We start from the raw sequence: 17,523 nt of genomic DNA on the forward strand, positions 1-17,523 counted from the left end.
CTGCTGGTCATGTCTGGCCCCAGAACCACCCTTTTCCACCCTCCAGATTCAAAGCCAGGGTTGGACAGGACTTGGAGCAGCCTGGTCTGGTAGGAGGCATCCCTGCCCATAGCAGGCATTGGAGCTGGATGATCTCGAAGGTCTCTTCCACCTAAATTTTTTTTCTGTGATTCTGTGTTTCATCCTGCAGCAGCTGGACTGCAAATCTCAGGTTTTTCCTCATCCATACTCTGTGGTTTCTTGTGGGGCCAGGAAAATTGATTTTCCTGATGGAAGGTCATGGACTGGAAAGCAGCAAGGCTGGTTGAGGGTCCTGGCTTGAGATCTGTTGTGTGATCCCAGGAAATTCACGTTTCCTGACTGTTTTTCCAATATTTTGCCACATTTGTACACAGGAAGATGCAATGCCTGGTAAGGGAAAAGTCAGGAAGTTTTTTGTGAGGGCAGAACAAGCACAGAACTTGTTTGTGGTGCCAGCCCAGCCTGCTCTCCCCACCCTTCACCCCAACTCCAAATCGTGGGTGCAGGAAAATGCTCTCCTTTCTCCCTGCAAACAACTCTGGGATGCACCAGGCATGGAGCTGGCAGGGATCCCACACTCCGAGTCTTCTGCAAGCAGAAGAGCTCAGCAATTAGCAAAATAAAAAAAAAATAAAACAAAAAAGTAAAAAAAATACTTTAAAAAAAAGAGTCAAATGCATTTTTGATGCTCTGAAGTTGCTGAGATTTTTAAACAAACAATCTTGGGCTGCTCCCACACACCAGGAAAGGTTTGGGCTCCAGCCATGTGGCAACAGCACCATCGTATGGGAATCTCCAATCCCTGCAGCCCTTGGAATTTTCTCCATCACCTCCTCGCTCTGCAGACAAGATCAGCACCGTGGTGGGATTTGTTTGGAGCCCTGCATTGATTTCATGGTTGTCAGCAGGAATGTGTGGGATGTGAAGGTGAACTTTTTTCTCCAGGGCTGGTCAGGCTGGCTCCGGAAATCGGAAATCCTGAATTGGAATCGCTGGATGTTTCACTCTGTGCCCAAACCCTTGGAGAAATACTCAAGGTCAAACACACTCCTTGCTCGTTAAACTTCTGTATTGCACCCTGGCTGTACCTGTGTGCCACACAGATCCCAAAATCTTCTCCTGGAATGCAGGAATTCCAAGCCCTGTATGGTGTTGGAGGAAAAAGAGGCACAAAGAATGAAAGGCTCGAGCCAAAGGTCCCTGAAAAGCCCAGAGACCCAAACCTTCCTGCATGCTCTCCATGTCCTGCTCTAAATGGCAGCCCCAGTCCCCATGGCTGAGCTCTGGAATTCCAGCAGGAATCCCAGCCTTGCCTCCACGTGCTCTGAAACTCATTTGAACAGCAAACCTGGATATAAATCCTTGGAGTGGGAGGTGGACCATGACATGGAACAAAGTTAAATATCTGCAGATGTGGGGGCTGGAGCCTCTCTCTGCTGGCAGCAAAGGGCACCTCTGGAGCAGCTGGAATCATTTTTCCTGCTGCTGGATCAGCACCATTCATGGCCATCCCAGGACAGAGAAAAGTTGAAAACAGCTGGGAGTTGGGGAAGAAATACTCGAGGCTGAGATAGGGGACATCCTGTGTGCTTTCCATAGAATCATGGAAAGGTTTGGGTGGGAAGGGACCTTCAAGGTCATCTTGTCCAGCCCCTGCCATGTACAGGGACACCTTCCACTAGACCAGACTTGTTCTCTTGTCCTGTTGTGGCCTTGGACAGTTCCAGGGGTGGAGCAGCCACAGCTTCTCTGTGCCAGAGCCTCACCACCATCAAAGGAAGAATTCCTTCCCAATATCCAATCTAAACCTACTCTTCCATCCATTCATCATCCATCCATCATCCATCCATCCATCCATCCATCCATCCATCCATCCATCTATCCATCCATCCATCTATCCATCCATCCATCCATCCATCCATCCATCCATCCATCCATCCATCCATCCATCCATCCATCTCTGGGAGCATCTCTACATCTCCTCCTTTTGAAATCTTTCTCTCCCCTTATCAATCCATCTGTTATCCTGCCTACCCAGTTCCACGCCTCATTTGGGATCCACGCTTCCCTCCTTGCAGGAAAGTCTGTAACGGGATTTGCCTCACTCCCACCTGCTGACTCATTTATTCCCCTCCTATTCTGATTTGGGACAGCTGAATACTCCTGAGGCTGTGTTCCCAACAATAGCCATTAGGAATTCCCATTTGGATGCCTAAAAATCCCTAAAATCCCTTCTCTAACATCCCACAGCCCCACAACCTGAGTAGATTTGCAGGCAACACTTCAGGCAGCATCAGCTCTCGATTAACACCATCCAGGAGTGGAAAAGCCAATAAAATTCCCTCTGGAGCCCATTTGAACCACACACAGGGATTTCAGAACATCCTGGAAAGGAATTACAGGCACGACCATGCTGAGAAAACAACTCAGTGCTCAGAGAAGCTGTGGCTGCCCCATCCCTGGAAGTGTCCAAGGCCAGGTTGGACAGGGCTTAGACCCCATGGCAGGGGTGTGGAACGAGATCATCTTGAAGACCCCTCCAACCGAAATAATTCCATGATCCTGTGATTCTAAGATCCCTGTCATCCTACAAGCTTCCCTACAGATGACCAGGAAATTGGAGAAACTTCTTTTTGATGTCTCTCTGTCCAGATTTTCCAGGAATCTTTTCTCCTATTTTTTCCCCAAATTTCCAGCTCATGGCTGTTCCTCGATGTGATCCATGACACCACAGTCTGCACCATGATCCATCACCATTTTCCCAGCCTGATACCAAGCAGGAGCAAATAATCCAGAACCAGGACAGAGCAAATAATCAGCTCCTCTTCTCCCTTCCTGAACAGAGAGCTCCAGACCTGTCTCTATCAGGAATCTGGAGTGGCAGCAAAAACAGTGTTTAAAAAAAAAAAAAAAAAATCCTAGGGATTTGCAGACATCATGAGATTTCCAGAGGGAATTTATGGTCTTTTCCATGCAGGCAGATGAACCGGGAATTTTATAACCTCAGGAAAAGAAAACAACACCTCGTACACCCAGTGCTATGGATAACTGTGTGTTAATGCATGTGGAATTATAACGGGCTACGTTTGCCATCTTCAGGAGTTGGGCAGGAATTGCACTTCAGTGTACTAAAAAACAGTGAAAATCAACAATTTATGTAAGAATACAGGAATTCCTGGGGTCTCACATAGCCTCAGGCAAGCAGGACTGGGGGATGGAGAAGCTCTCAGATTCTTTCACAGCACCACAAGTTTTGAGTTTTTCTGGCTGATGTTAGAAAAAGAATAAAAGTAATGGTACTGGGAAAGATAGAAAGTTTTTTCTTCCTTATCAATGCTTTTTTTAGGAAATATTTAATTCCAGGCCTTGGTGGATTTGATAGGGAGTGGGTTTTTTCCCCCTTTGCCCTGTTCTTCCTTATCACAAAAAGCCAAACCCTACAGGGAAAGTCTCCCAGGGGATTAAAAACACAAACCTCAAATACTTCTGAATGAGGAACTCCAGAGCCTGAAAAAATAAATTGTTTCCTTTAATCCATAACATGTAAATTATATGGTCTGTAAAAATATTATGAGGCAGGAGCCAATAGACACAGAAAGAAGGTGTTGGGATGGTTTTTTAGGTATTTTTTACACAGAAGAGTGAAAGTCAAAGTGGTTAAGATCTCCATGGAGGAATTAGGATTTGTCAAATCTTCTCTTGCAACAGATTCTCCTCTGGCCTAAGTCAGGGCAGGAGTTTTAGTCTCTACCCTTCATCACACAGCCACTGATAAATGATCCACCTGCACATCTTCCTTTTAATCTGGAAAAGTTCCTGAGAGCTAAACTGCATGGGACTAAATCCCTGAAGGAAAGAAATTCACAGCGCTAATCCCAAGATCCCAGGGGGGGGGGAAAATAATTAAAAGTTGAATTTAAAAAAAAAAAAAGCCCTGTTTTCTTTTGCCCTGGCATTTCCTTCTAAGTGGTCACAGGATGTGAGGAATGGGAGAGGTCTCTGCTCAACCCACGAGAGCAAACATTCACACTTGGGGCTGGAATGTGGCTGAACTCACCCTGTCTGTGACAGAGTAGTGGCATTTTTTGGGCAAGCTTGGGTTGTTGATGTTGCATCTGCTGTAAGCCAAGTGTCCAAACCTGTACCCAGCTTGTGCCAGACAAGAGCACACAAAAGAGAACCAAGCCACAGATGAAACATCTCAAAACACCAAATAAATCCAGCAGGAAGTCCCTTGGGTTTCAAACCTCAAAAATATGAGCTGGCCATTGCTTTTTAACAGAAAATAAATGCAAATGAGGGCGAATAAACTCCTCAATACCTGGAATGGTCAATGCACCTTTAATTTGCCCACATACCTCCCTACCACATACCTTGTTATCACGAGTATCACTCACACAGGCAGATAAATACCCGGAGCTGTTGATTCAAAGAACATTTTGTCCTCGATTTAAACACAAAGGCTCCACTCAGGGTGGCACCGGGGGTGGAGAGCCTCGCTCACAGGGTGCCACTAAACCTCAGTGGCCATGAAGAAATGCATAAGGCCAGCCTTGTTGGGAAGAATTTGGGGCTTTTTCCACTCCTGTGAGCACTTTGCCCAAGGGTAGGAGGGAAGGAGGGGGTGGCAGCAGTGGAGAGGAGCCCAGAGAGTGGCAGGGAGAGAGGAGAGGCACGGAACACAAATATCCCGACACACAAAGCACCAACCCCTCCCTTGGTCCTGCCAGCAGCTGCCTCAGGTGCCTTCTCAGGGATGACCCCGTGGGCACGCCCGGCATCCCGGGATATATAACCTGCCCCAGGAGGAAACAACCCCACAGAGGCAGCCCCAGAGAGCTTATTCCAAGATGAAAGCTTTCCTTGTGCTCCTGCTGGGAGCTCTGCTGTGCGTGGACCCAGGTAAGATCCCACCGAGGGTCCCACCCTGCATCCCTCCCCGCAGGTTTTCAAGGATGGGGTTCGGCAAGGAGGGAGGAGATGCTGGCAGGTTGTCACCCCAAGGTGTTTCCCTTTGGATGGGTGTTGAGTGGGAAGAATGCACAGGGTCACCCCGGGGGTGGTGGGATCTGAGTGCTGGGGGGAGCAGCTTCCAGGAAAGGTAAATCCTGAATTAATCAAAATCCAAGTTTTTTTTTTAAGCCAGACCATACAGTTAAGGGGGAAGGGAGGGGATAAGCGAGGTGAGAGGATTATTTTCCTTCTTCTCGGGCTATCAAAATTTATGCAAAGTTTTCCTCCAACTTTTTTTCCGACTCTTCCTTTCAAAACCAGACCCTGACGTTGCCCAGATTTATAGAATTTTAGCAGGACATTAAAAATAACAATACCATGATGTGTTATTTTATAGACTGAGTGGGTGGGGTTTAGACAATGTCAGGTTTTTATAGACTCACTGAGAAAAAAAAGGTTTTAAAGCAGCTTTTCCCTACTACCAGAAAGAGAAGAAGCAAATTTGAGCAGTTTCTCAATCAGCAGAGGATGCTTAAATAATAAACTGTCAAGGGTCTTGCACAGCCCTCAGACCTTTCTCTCTGCCAGCTTCCATCAGAACACTCAAAATTTGACTTTTATTGCTTTAAAAGTCAGATCAATGTGAGAACAGAGTGCAGCACTCAGACAAATTGGGGGTTGTCTCCTCACCTCTGTGACTGCATCAGTCATTTACACCAGAGAGGCTTGGACAGAGGGAGACCAAGCGCCTCAGATTAATTCCTTCAATCACTAATTTCTAAGCAGGGCTTTTCAGTGTCCTAAAAGTGTATTTCAGGCATTAGGATATGGAGTTGGAGGATTTGTGATGCAAGTTTGGTGGCCATGGGGCTCAAGGAAATATATATAAATATATATATATATTTAAACTGAGAGTTGCAAGGCTCCAGTGACACCCTGGGGCACAGGTAGGTGACAGGACACAGATAATTACACCACAATCTCACTCCTCTAGGGATAATTTTTCACCAGGGCTGGACTCTTGGGAGTTGCCAGGTTTTTCCTGCCTTTTCTGATTGCACAGATCAGCCCAGCACTGATTTCCATCCCCTCTGGAGTGGCATTGCCATGAGGGGTGGGAACAGGGGACGACCTGGTGGTCAGAGAGGGGTGAAATTTGCATTTCGATTTCTAGAAAGGGCAAGTCAAAAGTTAAGAGCTGAGACAAGGGGCTGGAAGGGACTTTGCAAATTCCTTCTTCATCCCTCACTCAAGGCCAGGTCAAAGGGGCTTGGAGCAACCTGGTCTGGAGGGATGTGTCCCTGATGAAATGATCCTTCCAGCCCAAACCATTCCATGATCCCCGTCAAGCCCAGCTGTCCATCTGCTCTCTTTTTGTTCCCTCACTGCACTCACTACACCCAAAATCTATTCAGCACCTGCCAAACCTGACTCCCACCTCAACCAGGTATATTATTAGCCACAAAAAAAGAGGATAAAACACTTTTTTTTTTCCCAAAGCAGAGGAGATATCTTCCTTTGAGGATCCCCAGGAATGGTCCTGTTTCCCAGTGCAAGCACTTGGTTGAATTTTCTGGAGACTTTTGGATAGACTGAAGATAAATGAGAGGTGTAGAATTGTTCCTCACCTGCAGGGGTGGGTCTGGTTCTGGGGTCTAGCTGGAGCAAATCCAGAGGAGTCCATGAAGGTCTCCATGCTCCAAGGGCTGGAGCCTCTCTCCTCTGGAGCTGGCAGAGCTGGGGCTGTTCACTCTGGAGAAGAGAAAACCCTGAGGAGACCTCAGAGCCCCTTTCAGTGCCTAAAGAGGCTCCAGGAGAGTTGGGGATACATTTTTAGGAGGTCTTGTTGGGATAACATGAAAGGTAATGTTTTAAAACGAAAAAATATGGGTTAACTATAATTAAGACTTTTTTATAATGAGAGTGGTAAAAAAAGAGATCAGGCTGCCCAGGGAAGCTGTGGTTTCCCCATCCCTGGAAGAACCCAAGGCCAGGTTGGATGTGGTTTGGAGCAACCTGGTCAACTGGAAGTTGTCCCTTCTCACAGCAGAGGGGTGGAACTTGATGATTTTAAAGTCCCTTCCAACCCAACCCATTCCATTATTCCCTGATTTCTCTTTCAACCCCTCCTGGTCTCTTGCAGGTTCATCTTTGCAGTGTTACAGCTGCTCATCCCAGCTCAGCAACTCCAAGTGCATGACAAAGAAGGACTGTGGCGAGAACAACATGTGCAAGACAGAAGTGATCCGTAAGGAAAAGCAGGGGTGGGAAATGCCTTAGCTGGGATGTTGGAGCCAAACATCTTCCCAGCCTCAGGTGTCCAGTCAGGATCCACCAGGTGGTTTGGGCCAGCAAACCTCAGTGTGCAAATGTCTTTCACCTGCTCAAAATTAAGTTTGTTTCTCTTTCACAGCACCAAAAAATTATTTGCTTGCAAGGGCAATGGTTAATTTTTTTGCAATATTTGCAAGCATGAATTAAAATGGGAGGGGCTCAGCCTGGTCCAACCTGGTTGTGAAGTTAGGAGGTGTTGATCTGAGGTGAAATCAATGAAAATGACAAAATTTCATCTCTGTCTGTGGGGAAACTTGAAAAACAAGGATTTTATCCTCCTGTTCTAGATCTGGTTTGCCTTGTCCAGATCTGTGCCGACAGCTGAGTTGCTCTTAGACCTGGGGCACAAAACCCATCAGTGCCACATTTAAGCTCCTCTCTGTCAGGCTGTAGATGTGATACCTCCAGTAGGAATTATCCCAGTTGGGAATGTGCAAATCCATGACATTCACACTCAGGAGAGACAAGATTTTGTAGAACTCTTTGTTATTGATTGCACGTGGCAAAGATTTGGTGCCCAGAATGGATTTTAGGTCTCCTGGAGGGGAATGGATCAAATCTCCTGGGGGTCAAAATCTGCTTTTTGATCAAAATAAAAAAAAAAAAGAAGTTTGCCAAAAGTTGCTAAAAAGAGCCCAAAAAATGGGCTGTGCCTCTCAGAAACAAATCAAACAATAACTGTGCCATCTGAAATGAGAATGGCTGTGTTTCCATAATTTCCTGGGGGTTGAAAGGCTCCATGTAACAAAGATGTTTGGGATTGGGCTCCACATGAGAGAGGGCAGGCAGGGTTAGATGGGATATTAAGAGGAAATTCCTCGCTTGGAGGGTGGTGAGGTCCAAAGAATCTATGGCTGCCCCATCCCTGGAATTGTCCAAGGCCAGGTTGGATGTGGTTGGAACAACCTGGCCTAGGGGAAGGTCTCCCTGCCCACGAGATGATTTTGAATGTCCCTTCCAACCCAAACCATTCTGTGATTCCAATTTTCGTCCCACGGAACGAGCTCAGTTAAGAACAGCATCCCGCTATTCAGTCCCACCAGGCTTGGCTTGTGCTGAATCCTTGCAATAACGGCCCTGCTTTCCTCCCAGGGGTTGTGGGGCTCTTCAGCCTCATCAGCAAGGGATGTGACTCCTCGTGTGAGGCATCCTACCAGGACTTCAACGTGGGCAACAGGAACATCTCCTGCTGCAGCAGTGACCTCTGCAACCTCAACGCCGCGGGCACCGTGAGGTCCAGCTACGGGCTGGCCGGAGGCGTCGCGGCCGGAGTGCTCTGGACCATCCTCAGCAACAAATTCTGAGGAGCAAAGATGCCTCCCATGACCACAGGAAGTCTTGGAGCACCCCTCTAATAACAGGAATAGTAACCAGGAGCAGCGGGGTGGGTTGGAGCTGATGGCAGCTCTTTGCCGTATGACGGCTTCTGCTTTTGTCTTATTGCAAAGCTCGAGTGCTACCCTGATAAGGAAATGTGTGCTCGTGTTAACTGCAAAACACCTAAAATAAAGTTATTTCTCCACCAACTGTGAGCGTGTCACGTGTCTATCACTCAGTCACCTATTTCTGCCCACAGCAGAGCTGCTGGTGGGTGTTTTATGTCTGGCCCAGGTCACTGCTGAGCCCTGAAGTCCCTTTTATAACCAGGCAACCTCCCCAGAGAATGAGAGAAATGTGTCTCCCTGGAGTTCACCTTTGATGCTACTTCCCATGACATTCTCCTGGAAAAATTGGCAGCCCTGGGCTTGGGAATATGAACTCTTGGCTGGGTTAAAAACTGGCTGGGTCCCAGGCACAGAGTGGTGGGGAATGGTGCCACATCCAGCTGGTGACTGGTCACCAGCATCAGGGATTTCCTGGGATCAGTATTAGTGTCAGTCCAATACATTTATTGATGATCTGGATGAGGATGTCAAGACCACCCTTGGGAAGTTCATGGATGACTTTTGGTCATCCATAGATGGGATGTTGATCTGGGGGAGGGCAGGAAGGCTCTGCAGAAGGTTTTGGACTGGCTGGATCAGCGTTCCAGGGCCAATGGTTTGAGATTCAACAACACCCGTGAGGTGTTTAAATGCAAGGCAGACTCTATAACTTTTACATCTCTCATATACAGTTATAGCCTCTCTCTACAGCTATAGATTTAAAGTTATGTGCTGCCTTCTCCAGCTGTTTTATTTTAGGGATATAATCTTGGATGTCCCCACCTTGCATTGGGAGATCCTTTGGCAAAGGCAGCAGAAAAAGCACCGTACAAGGAGGCCTGAGAGAAACTCTCGGGTGGGTTTTCTAAGCTACACCCACGTGAAGAGATCTGGTAAAAATCCGGGGGGAAAACATGGAGAGTGAATTTTGGAGAGCCCTAGGTGGGAGAACAGGATTTAAGGAGCTGTGAAGTCAGGACAGCAGTGAGTAAGGATTAAAAGGGAAGGAGATTGGCCAAGAACCCCAAATTCCTCTCTTCCACCTTAAAACTCTTGGAGCTGCCCAGGATGTGAAGACCCATTGGCTGAAATAACAGGGAATAATTTCCCTGGTGGAAAAGAGTCACATGGAGGATCCACAGCCATGGGACAAGGGTCAAAATCCCATTTGGGGTGAAGTCAAAGGGAGGTCAGGAGATAATGACAGCATCTGCTGTTGTGAAAGAGAAAAGTATGTAAATCCTTGGGATGCAAGGCTAATTGTAAGGAAGCTGCTAATTGGAGGAAGATGGGAAGGGGTTTCCCCAGAGGAAATCAAGAATGAGCCACCTTGTTTATAGGAATCCAATCTGGTTATCAGTGAAGGGAGGATATGAGACAATGGGAATGATTTATTCTGGCTTTTCCAAACCTCCTGAGTCATATCTCTGAAAAGGGGTCAGGATGTTCTCTGCATGGGTGCCCAACCCCATGAACTCTCCATTCCAGGGAATCCTCTCCTTGCATTGCAGGGATGTCCCTGACACCTAAATGCCCTGTGCCCACTTTCTGAAACAATTCCCAGCCTGTCCACATCCGAGGCCATTCCCAGCAAGGAATTTGGCTACAATGGTCTTTTCTGGAGCCTGGGAATTGAAGTGGCCAAGGCATGGTGGCACCAGAGCAATTAGAGCCCTCGGGGATGCTGGGTGAAACAGCCTCTTCCAGCTTCTGGAGCGGTCAAACACATTCATAAAATCATGGAATGGTTTGGGTTGGAAGGGACCTTGAAGATCCTCTCATTCCACTGCCCTGCCATGGGCAGAGAGATCTTCCACTAGGTCAGGTTGCTCAGATCCCCATCCAACCTAGCCTTGAACATTTCCAGGAAAGGGAATTTTGGGAATCTGTCCCCAAAACTAAGATAGGGGAGTGTAAATGGGGGCTGTTCAGTTCTAGTTTAACGTGTTGGCCCCATGGCAATGCCATCTACTTCCTTGAGCATTGAGTAATTGAGGAGCTTCTTCCCAGAGCCCAAGAGGTGGCTTTTCCAAGCTCTGGTGGTTGAGACCCAGTGTCTAAACACCCAGAGGCTCAAGGGATTATTTCTTCTCCCAATTTCTGCTCTGAAAGAGTCCAGGATTGACCACTGAGTGATTCTCATTTGGATTTACCTAGAGATAAATCCTCTCTGTGGATGTATCTGGAAGTTCATGGGCAGGATGGCATGGAGCACCTCTCCTGTAAGGAGAGGCAGGGAGAGTTGGGGTTGCTCAGCCTGAAGAAGAGAAGGCTCTGGGGAGAGCTTTCAGTGGTAAAGATGCTCCAGGAGAGCTGGAGAGGGACTTTGGACAAGGGATGGAGGGACAGGACGCAGGGAATGGCTTCCTACTGCCAGAGGACAGGATTAGATGGGATTTTGGGAAGGAATTGTTCCCTGGGAGGGTGGTGAGGCCCTGACACAGGTTTTGCCAGAGAAGCTGTGGCTGCTCCATCCCTGGAAGTGTCCAAGGCCAGGCTGGATGGGGTTTGGAGCAACCTGGTCTAGAGGAAGGTGTCCCTGTCCATGGTGGGGGGGTTCCAGCCCAAGATATTCTGGGATTCTGTGATTTGGTGATGAGATGGTTTAGAGAAGGGATTGGGACAGACACAATAAAGAACTGAGCAGGAACTCCCTGTGGAAATGATGGCACCTGGCAGAGCACATGGAATGACCCCAAACCTCACTCTCCATCCAGGTCACCAACAGAGCAGCCTCAAAAACAACCCTCTCAATTCCGGGAAGGGCAAGGAGGTGGCGAACTGGGGCAAATAAATGACTCAGCTGTGGATCAGAACCTGGGCTGGGCCAGGGCAGGACCAGGAAGAGGATGGGATGTTTTCCCAAGGGTTGGGACTGTGTGTTGGCAGAAGGGTTGGTTCCCCCTCCTGCTCTAAAATCATCACAAATCTCAACAAGGCTCTGGGTCAGGTCCTTCTGCTCTGCCCTGCACCCTCTGTTACCAACGTGCTTTGTTGGTGCAGAAATCTGTGATAATTCACATTTTGGGTGCTGATAAACCATCCTGAGAGCTGCTGCAGGACACACAAGCACGATATTCATCTGGAAAACAAGGCTGGGTGAATTTTGCCCAAGGAAGTTGCTTCTTGAACAGTTTTATCAATTCTTCTGTCCTCTCCAGGCTTCTCAAAAGGCCTAAAGTTGAGGACAAGGTCTTTAAAAAACTCAAGTGTCCCAGGCCAGGTTGGATGGGGCTTGGAGCAATCTGGTCTAGTGGAAGTTGTCCTTGCTCACAAGATAACCTTGAAGGTTACTTCCAAATAAAACCATTCCATGATTCTAAGGCTTCATGGTTCTCTTTAATCCTGGTACAATTAAACATTATTCATCATCCCTATGGATTAGGCCAACCAGTGTTTCCTACAGCACATTAGAATTTACTTCCAGTGCCTTTACCAGCCTGAAAACTCCCACTGAGTTCCTCTGAAATCAACCCAATTTGCAGCAGCTGATTAAAAACTGGATTTAAAGCACTGGAGAAACCACTGGCAGAGAGGCTGGATGAGCTGGATTTAGGGACCAGCAGTTCCTTGCTGTGCTCCACATTTCCTTTATGGCCTGGGGCAAGTTCCACAGCATTTCCATTCCTCTGCCTTGTACAGATGTTATCAGGCCCAACACATGGAGAGATGCTCAGATAGTGACTTTAACGGGTCAGGGGAGACACTGAGGCTAAAAATGATCTCACAGAGTCAGCTGGGGAAGGCCCACGCTGCCCAGGCACACTCCTGCTCTGATTCATGCACATGCTGCTGTGCAATGAAGGTGGTTTTGGGACAAATAGAATAGAGAAGAGTTAGCTCTCCTCTGCCTCTTACTAAACTGATGCCTTTTCAGGGCTACCTAAAAGCAGAGGCCAGACAAAATTAAGAGAATAAAAAGCAGTTGTATTTATTGAAGGGCCTTCAGGTGTATTTTAGGCAGACAAAGCACACCCAGGGGCTACCCCCAAAAAAATGGACAACGGGTCACAGGTTTTTATACTTTTATAAGTTTGGTTCATTTGCATATTGGAGGTTAATCTTCCAATTACAGTTTCAGGTAATGAAGTAATTTACCCCAAATTTGCTTCCCCCATAATTCACTTTTGTTTACTTTTCTCAGGGCCTGAGAAAGTGAGGTGTCCTTGATTCCTAGGCCTGGAGAGGAATTGTTTTGTCTGACCAAAATGGGAAGACAGTAGCTAACACTGTGTATGAACTTCAGAGTTATACACTAAAGAATTACAGGATTATAAATACATGAAAAATATAAAAGCTTAAATCCTAAGGCATCATTACTGCTAAAACCAAATTCCTGCCCTTTGCAGAACTTCCCTCAATGAATTGTAGCTGCCTCTCCTGCAGGACAAGCCAAGTTCATCCCATGGCATTTTGACTAATCCCACTCCCATCCTTCCCCTTGACAGCTCCGTGTGCCAGAGATCCCTTGATCCCTCATTTCTCACCTTATCCTGAGCTCTCTTAATGCCTTTCCAAACTCCTCTTCAGGACTCTTTGTAAAACTTCTCTGACTCATCTGATGGTGCTCTTGATTCTCAGATTCTCTTGCAACCCCAACCCTCCTCCCTCTATGGCTTCTCTGATTTCTCATCCATGTTTTATGGAGACATCACCTTAAAAGACATCAACTCAATAAAAAAGCTCTTATAATGTGCCTTTCCCAGAATTTTTTACACCAGACAAGTTCACCCCTGACACTGGAATAACCTCTATGCCTGGAATACTGAAATTTAAAGGCACCTGCTCACCTCTGCCAGTGGTTCCCCACGTGAATCACTCAAAGACACCATGACCCAGCCCTGGAACCTTTCCCAGCTCTGCTGGCTGGGGTAATTGTCACCACCTCTCCTGAAGCAGAGGTGACAGGCATGGGGCTGAGTCAGAAAAAGCAAAAAAAAAACCATTTTGCTCCTTCTTCTCTGCTTATTTTCATTCAGATACAATCCGGCCTTGAGGGAATCTGTGGAATGAGGACTTCACCCAGGGCAGGGGAGTGAAAGTGGAGGGATGGACTTGTTCTCCTCAGGGGTCACCACACACTGAGTTGTTTGCAGGGACAAACCTGGGTGGTGCCACACACAGGTGCCAAATGAGTTGTGATGTCTGCTTTTGGATTTCCATTTGACAGCAGCCTTTGAACTCACAAAAATAACAGATTTGCCTGCTCTCACAGACAAATTCAAGAAAAAATGATGTAATCTCTGTAACCTCCAGTATTTCTTTAATTAAGAGGAGGGTGATCATTCATCCCACTTAAAATACTGTTTTTTGGATACCTTTTCAACTGCCATAATTAAAAAGAGAGGAAGGTGTGGCAAAGATTTCAAATCATTAATTGGAGTGTGATAATTTGAACACACCTGACCTATTCTGTTCCTCTGCATGCGAAATGAAGGAAATTTAGAAAAATAAAGGCAGACTCGCCATCAGAATTTAGCTATTGAAATAAAATGGGAATATTTAAAAGAAAACAATTAGGAAAACCACCTTTTCCACTCTTGCTCTTGCAGGGAGGAGGCAGGGAATGGTAATTCCTTGTCATGCATGAGGTGCTCCTGTGCAGTCATTGCCTTTGGACTGGCTCCAGTTGCCTTGTGGTAAAATGACGGAGCATTTAACAACATTCTCACACCCATGGACTATCAAAGACAGCTGTTTCCCTGCCCTTCATAATCCCAGCCAATTAATTTATCTTCTTTGATGTTTTTTGCAGCAAACGTTCTGTTATCAGGCGCTCAAGTGCTGCAGCTCTGCCCTGCTTCCCCTCGTCCTTTTGATGGGGAAAAGGAATATTTGCCTTTGCCATGGAGATCTGTTGATTCACAGTATCCATGGGAAGCAGGGATTCGTTGCCAGTATGTCCCTGTCAGAAATTCTTGCAGGGTTTTCATCAGTCTCACCTGTATCCATAAGAATTGATAATTCCCTGACATTTGGATTACCAGAAAAAATTAAAATGTATTCACTTCCTGCCTATCCCCCAAATTTATTTTCCCCTTTCGATGGTTGATTTTTTTTTTTTTTTAGAATTATTATACAAGTTCTGATGCCTATTTTGGGATAAATCAAGCCCAAGACATCCTGAAACACATTGTATTCCCTGGAAGGATCCTGCTTAACAAGCACCAGAGGTGGGATACAGCCACACTCCCCCCAGAAATGCAGAGTGAATAAAGGGTGAGAAAAATATTTCCTTTAAAATCATGGAACCCAAAATATAAAGAACTTATTATACTTTTCTGCCCTTTTAGGACTGGGACCAGCAAGTCCCAGAGGTCTCAGTTCCAGGATGGTGGACACCTGTGGGCACTGGAGGCTCCTCATCCCTACTCTCACCAGTGTGGTTTGAGATCAAGGATCTCCCAAACAATTCCTGGGAGTGGCAGAGGAGTTAAAACAACCCAAAGACCATTCCCAGGAGGCAATTTAGATATAATCAGTGGGTTTTGGCCAGAAAAAGAATCACATTTTTTTTAGTCAGCTGCAGTGCCAGAGACTTGTCCTCAGCATCTCTGTCCCTGCCCATGGCAGGGGGTTGGATGAGATGATCTTTGGCAATCCTTCCCAAATAAAGTACTCCCATGATTCCACAGTCTTTAATTTTTTAGATTCTCTGCAATATCGATTTTAACCAACAAATAATATTTATTGCAGTTGAGATGTACAGCAAAAGGCTGAAGATGTTTGAAGAGACTGAAGGGTTTTGTGTAAAAATGTGACATTGAACTGTGGGGATGCTGAGGCAGGAGAAATCTGAGTAATCTGATGAAGGAAACTCCTCTTCCAAATGGATTCAGGAGTTCTCAGACTGAACCATTCCCTCCCAACCTGGATCTATCCAAACCCTTTTCAAAGTATCTTCAATCAGTCACTACCTCAACCCACGTCAAGATCTACAAAAATGATCGTTGCTGTTGCTGGTCCATGGAAAATCCTCACACCTGGGGCTGCACGTTGGTATTCCCCATGCTCAGCAGGAATTCTTAATATCCAGGCTGGAAATGTTTGTTTTCCCCCAAAGTTTTGTGACTCTGTTCTAGAGAAATGTCTTGTTCCCAGAGGCCTTCATGTAAAGTGGAAAAGATGCAAAGAATGGAAATGGAGACTGGGATGGGTGTTTATTGCCCAGCTGTGAAAGAGAACGAAATTAATTATTAGTGGGATGAAATTTAACAAGTCTAAATGACAGATTCTGCACCTAAGATGGAGCAATGCCACGCACAAGATGAACTGGGAGAGGAGGGACTGGAAACCAGTCCTGCAAAAGGAATTTGACAGGAGTTCCACAGGAGTCACCCGTGTGTCCAAGAGGACAAACCACATCCTGGGCTGTGTCCAGGGAGATTATCCCACTGTGTCCAGCATTGCTATGGCTTCCCCTAAAACATTCTGTGCAATTCTGGGCCCCACAAATTAGGAATGATGGGAATGTCCTGGAATGTGTCCACGTGAGGGCAACAAAGCTGGAGAAGGGCTGGAAAGAACGTCCTTGAGTGCTCTGGGATTGCCCAGTTTGGAGAAAATGAGGCTGAGAGGGAACCTCATTGCAACTCCCTGAGGAGGCAAAGTGGAGAGGGACGTGCTGAGCTCTTCTCCCTGGGATCCAGGGACAGGAAATGTGGGAAAGGGTCAAAGCTTTTGGACATCAGGAAGTATTTCTTTACCAAGAGGGTGGTCAAACACTGTAACAGTTTATTGGAGAGATGGTCAATGCCTCCAATCCGTCAGAATTTGGATTTCAGAATATGCCTGAAATTGTAGTCAGCCCTGAATTGGTCAGGGACTTGGACTGGATGGGCCTTGTAGGACCCTTCCAACTGAAAATTCTATTCTATTCTATTCTATTCTATTCTATTCTATTCTATTCTATTCTATTCTATTCTATTCTATTCTATTCTATTCCATTCCATTCCATTCCATTCCATTCCATTCCATTCCATTCTATTCTATTCTATTCTAATCTAATCCAACCTGTTTAGGACAGCTGGTTCTTTCCCTGCACAGATTCCACCAGGCTGTCTGTGAAGAACCCCCAAAACGCCAAGGGTGGAGCCCAAACAGACCAGGAAGCAAAGCACACAACACCGTGTGGCTACGCCAAGGTAAATGCCCTGCCACCACCACCCTGGTGATTCACCACAAAATAAAAAAAAACAGGGGACACCTCTGCGTCACGGAAATGACAGGGAAACTTTTTTGTTAGGCTCCAGGACTAAGATGTCGACATGAACAAGCCCAAATCCTCTGGCTAAAGCAGAACTCGCAGCTGCCTCTTCCCAACCAGCCAGTGGGATTAGGAGCAGGCAGCACCCCGAGGACAGCCAGGGATGTGGGAGGCAAAGAGACGATGCAGACACTTGGTGAAGGTGGAGGGTGGATGTGCTGCTCTGCCCCACGTGACAGGGCTGTGGGTCCAAGAGGAGCCCAAGAGGAGAAGGGTCCGATCTGCTTCAATATCAGGTTCAGAATCATGGAATGGTTTGGGTTGGAAGGGAGCTTCAGGATCAGTCAGTTCCATCACCCCTGTCATGGGCAGGGACAACTTCCACTATCCCAGGTTGCTCCAAGCCCCATCCAACCTGGCCTTGGACATTTCCAGGGATGCAGCAGCCACAGCTTCTCTGGGAAGACCTGTGTCAGGGCCTCACCACCCTCCCAGGGAACAATTCCTTCCCATATCCCACCTAGCCCTGCCCTATGGCCATTCCCTGTGTCCTGTCACTCCATCTCTCGTCCAAAATCCCTGTCC

General features: G+C 46.8%; 1 protein-coding gene across 1 annotated transcript; it reads left to right on the top strand.

Moving 5' to 3' along the window:
• Positions 1-4,533: 4,533 nt before the first annotated feature.
• Positions 4,534-8,835, top strand: LOC106855611 (prostate stem cell antigen-like). The gene is made up of 3 exons (XM_014880445.2): positions 4,534-4,923; positions 7,118-7,222; positions 8,401-8,835. The coding sequence occupies exons 1-3, from the start codon at positions 4,872-4,874 to the stop codon at positions 8,610-8,612; spliced, it is 369 nt and encodes a 122-aa protein (XP_014735931.1). The 5' UTR covers positions 4,534-4,871; the 3' UTR covers positions 8,613-8,835.
• Positions 8,836-17,523: the final 8,688 nt, after the last annotated feature.

This window comes from Sturnus vulgaris, chromosome 1 (genome assembly GCF_052056855.1).
Source record: "Sturnus vulgaris isolate bStuVul1 chromosome 1, bStuVul1.hap1, whole genome shotgun sequence".
Taxonomy (NCBI): Eukaryota; Metazoa; Chordata; class Aves; order Passeriformes; family Sturnidae; genus Sturnus; species Sturnus vulgaris.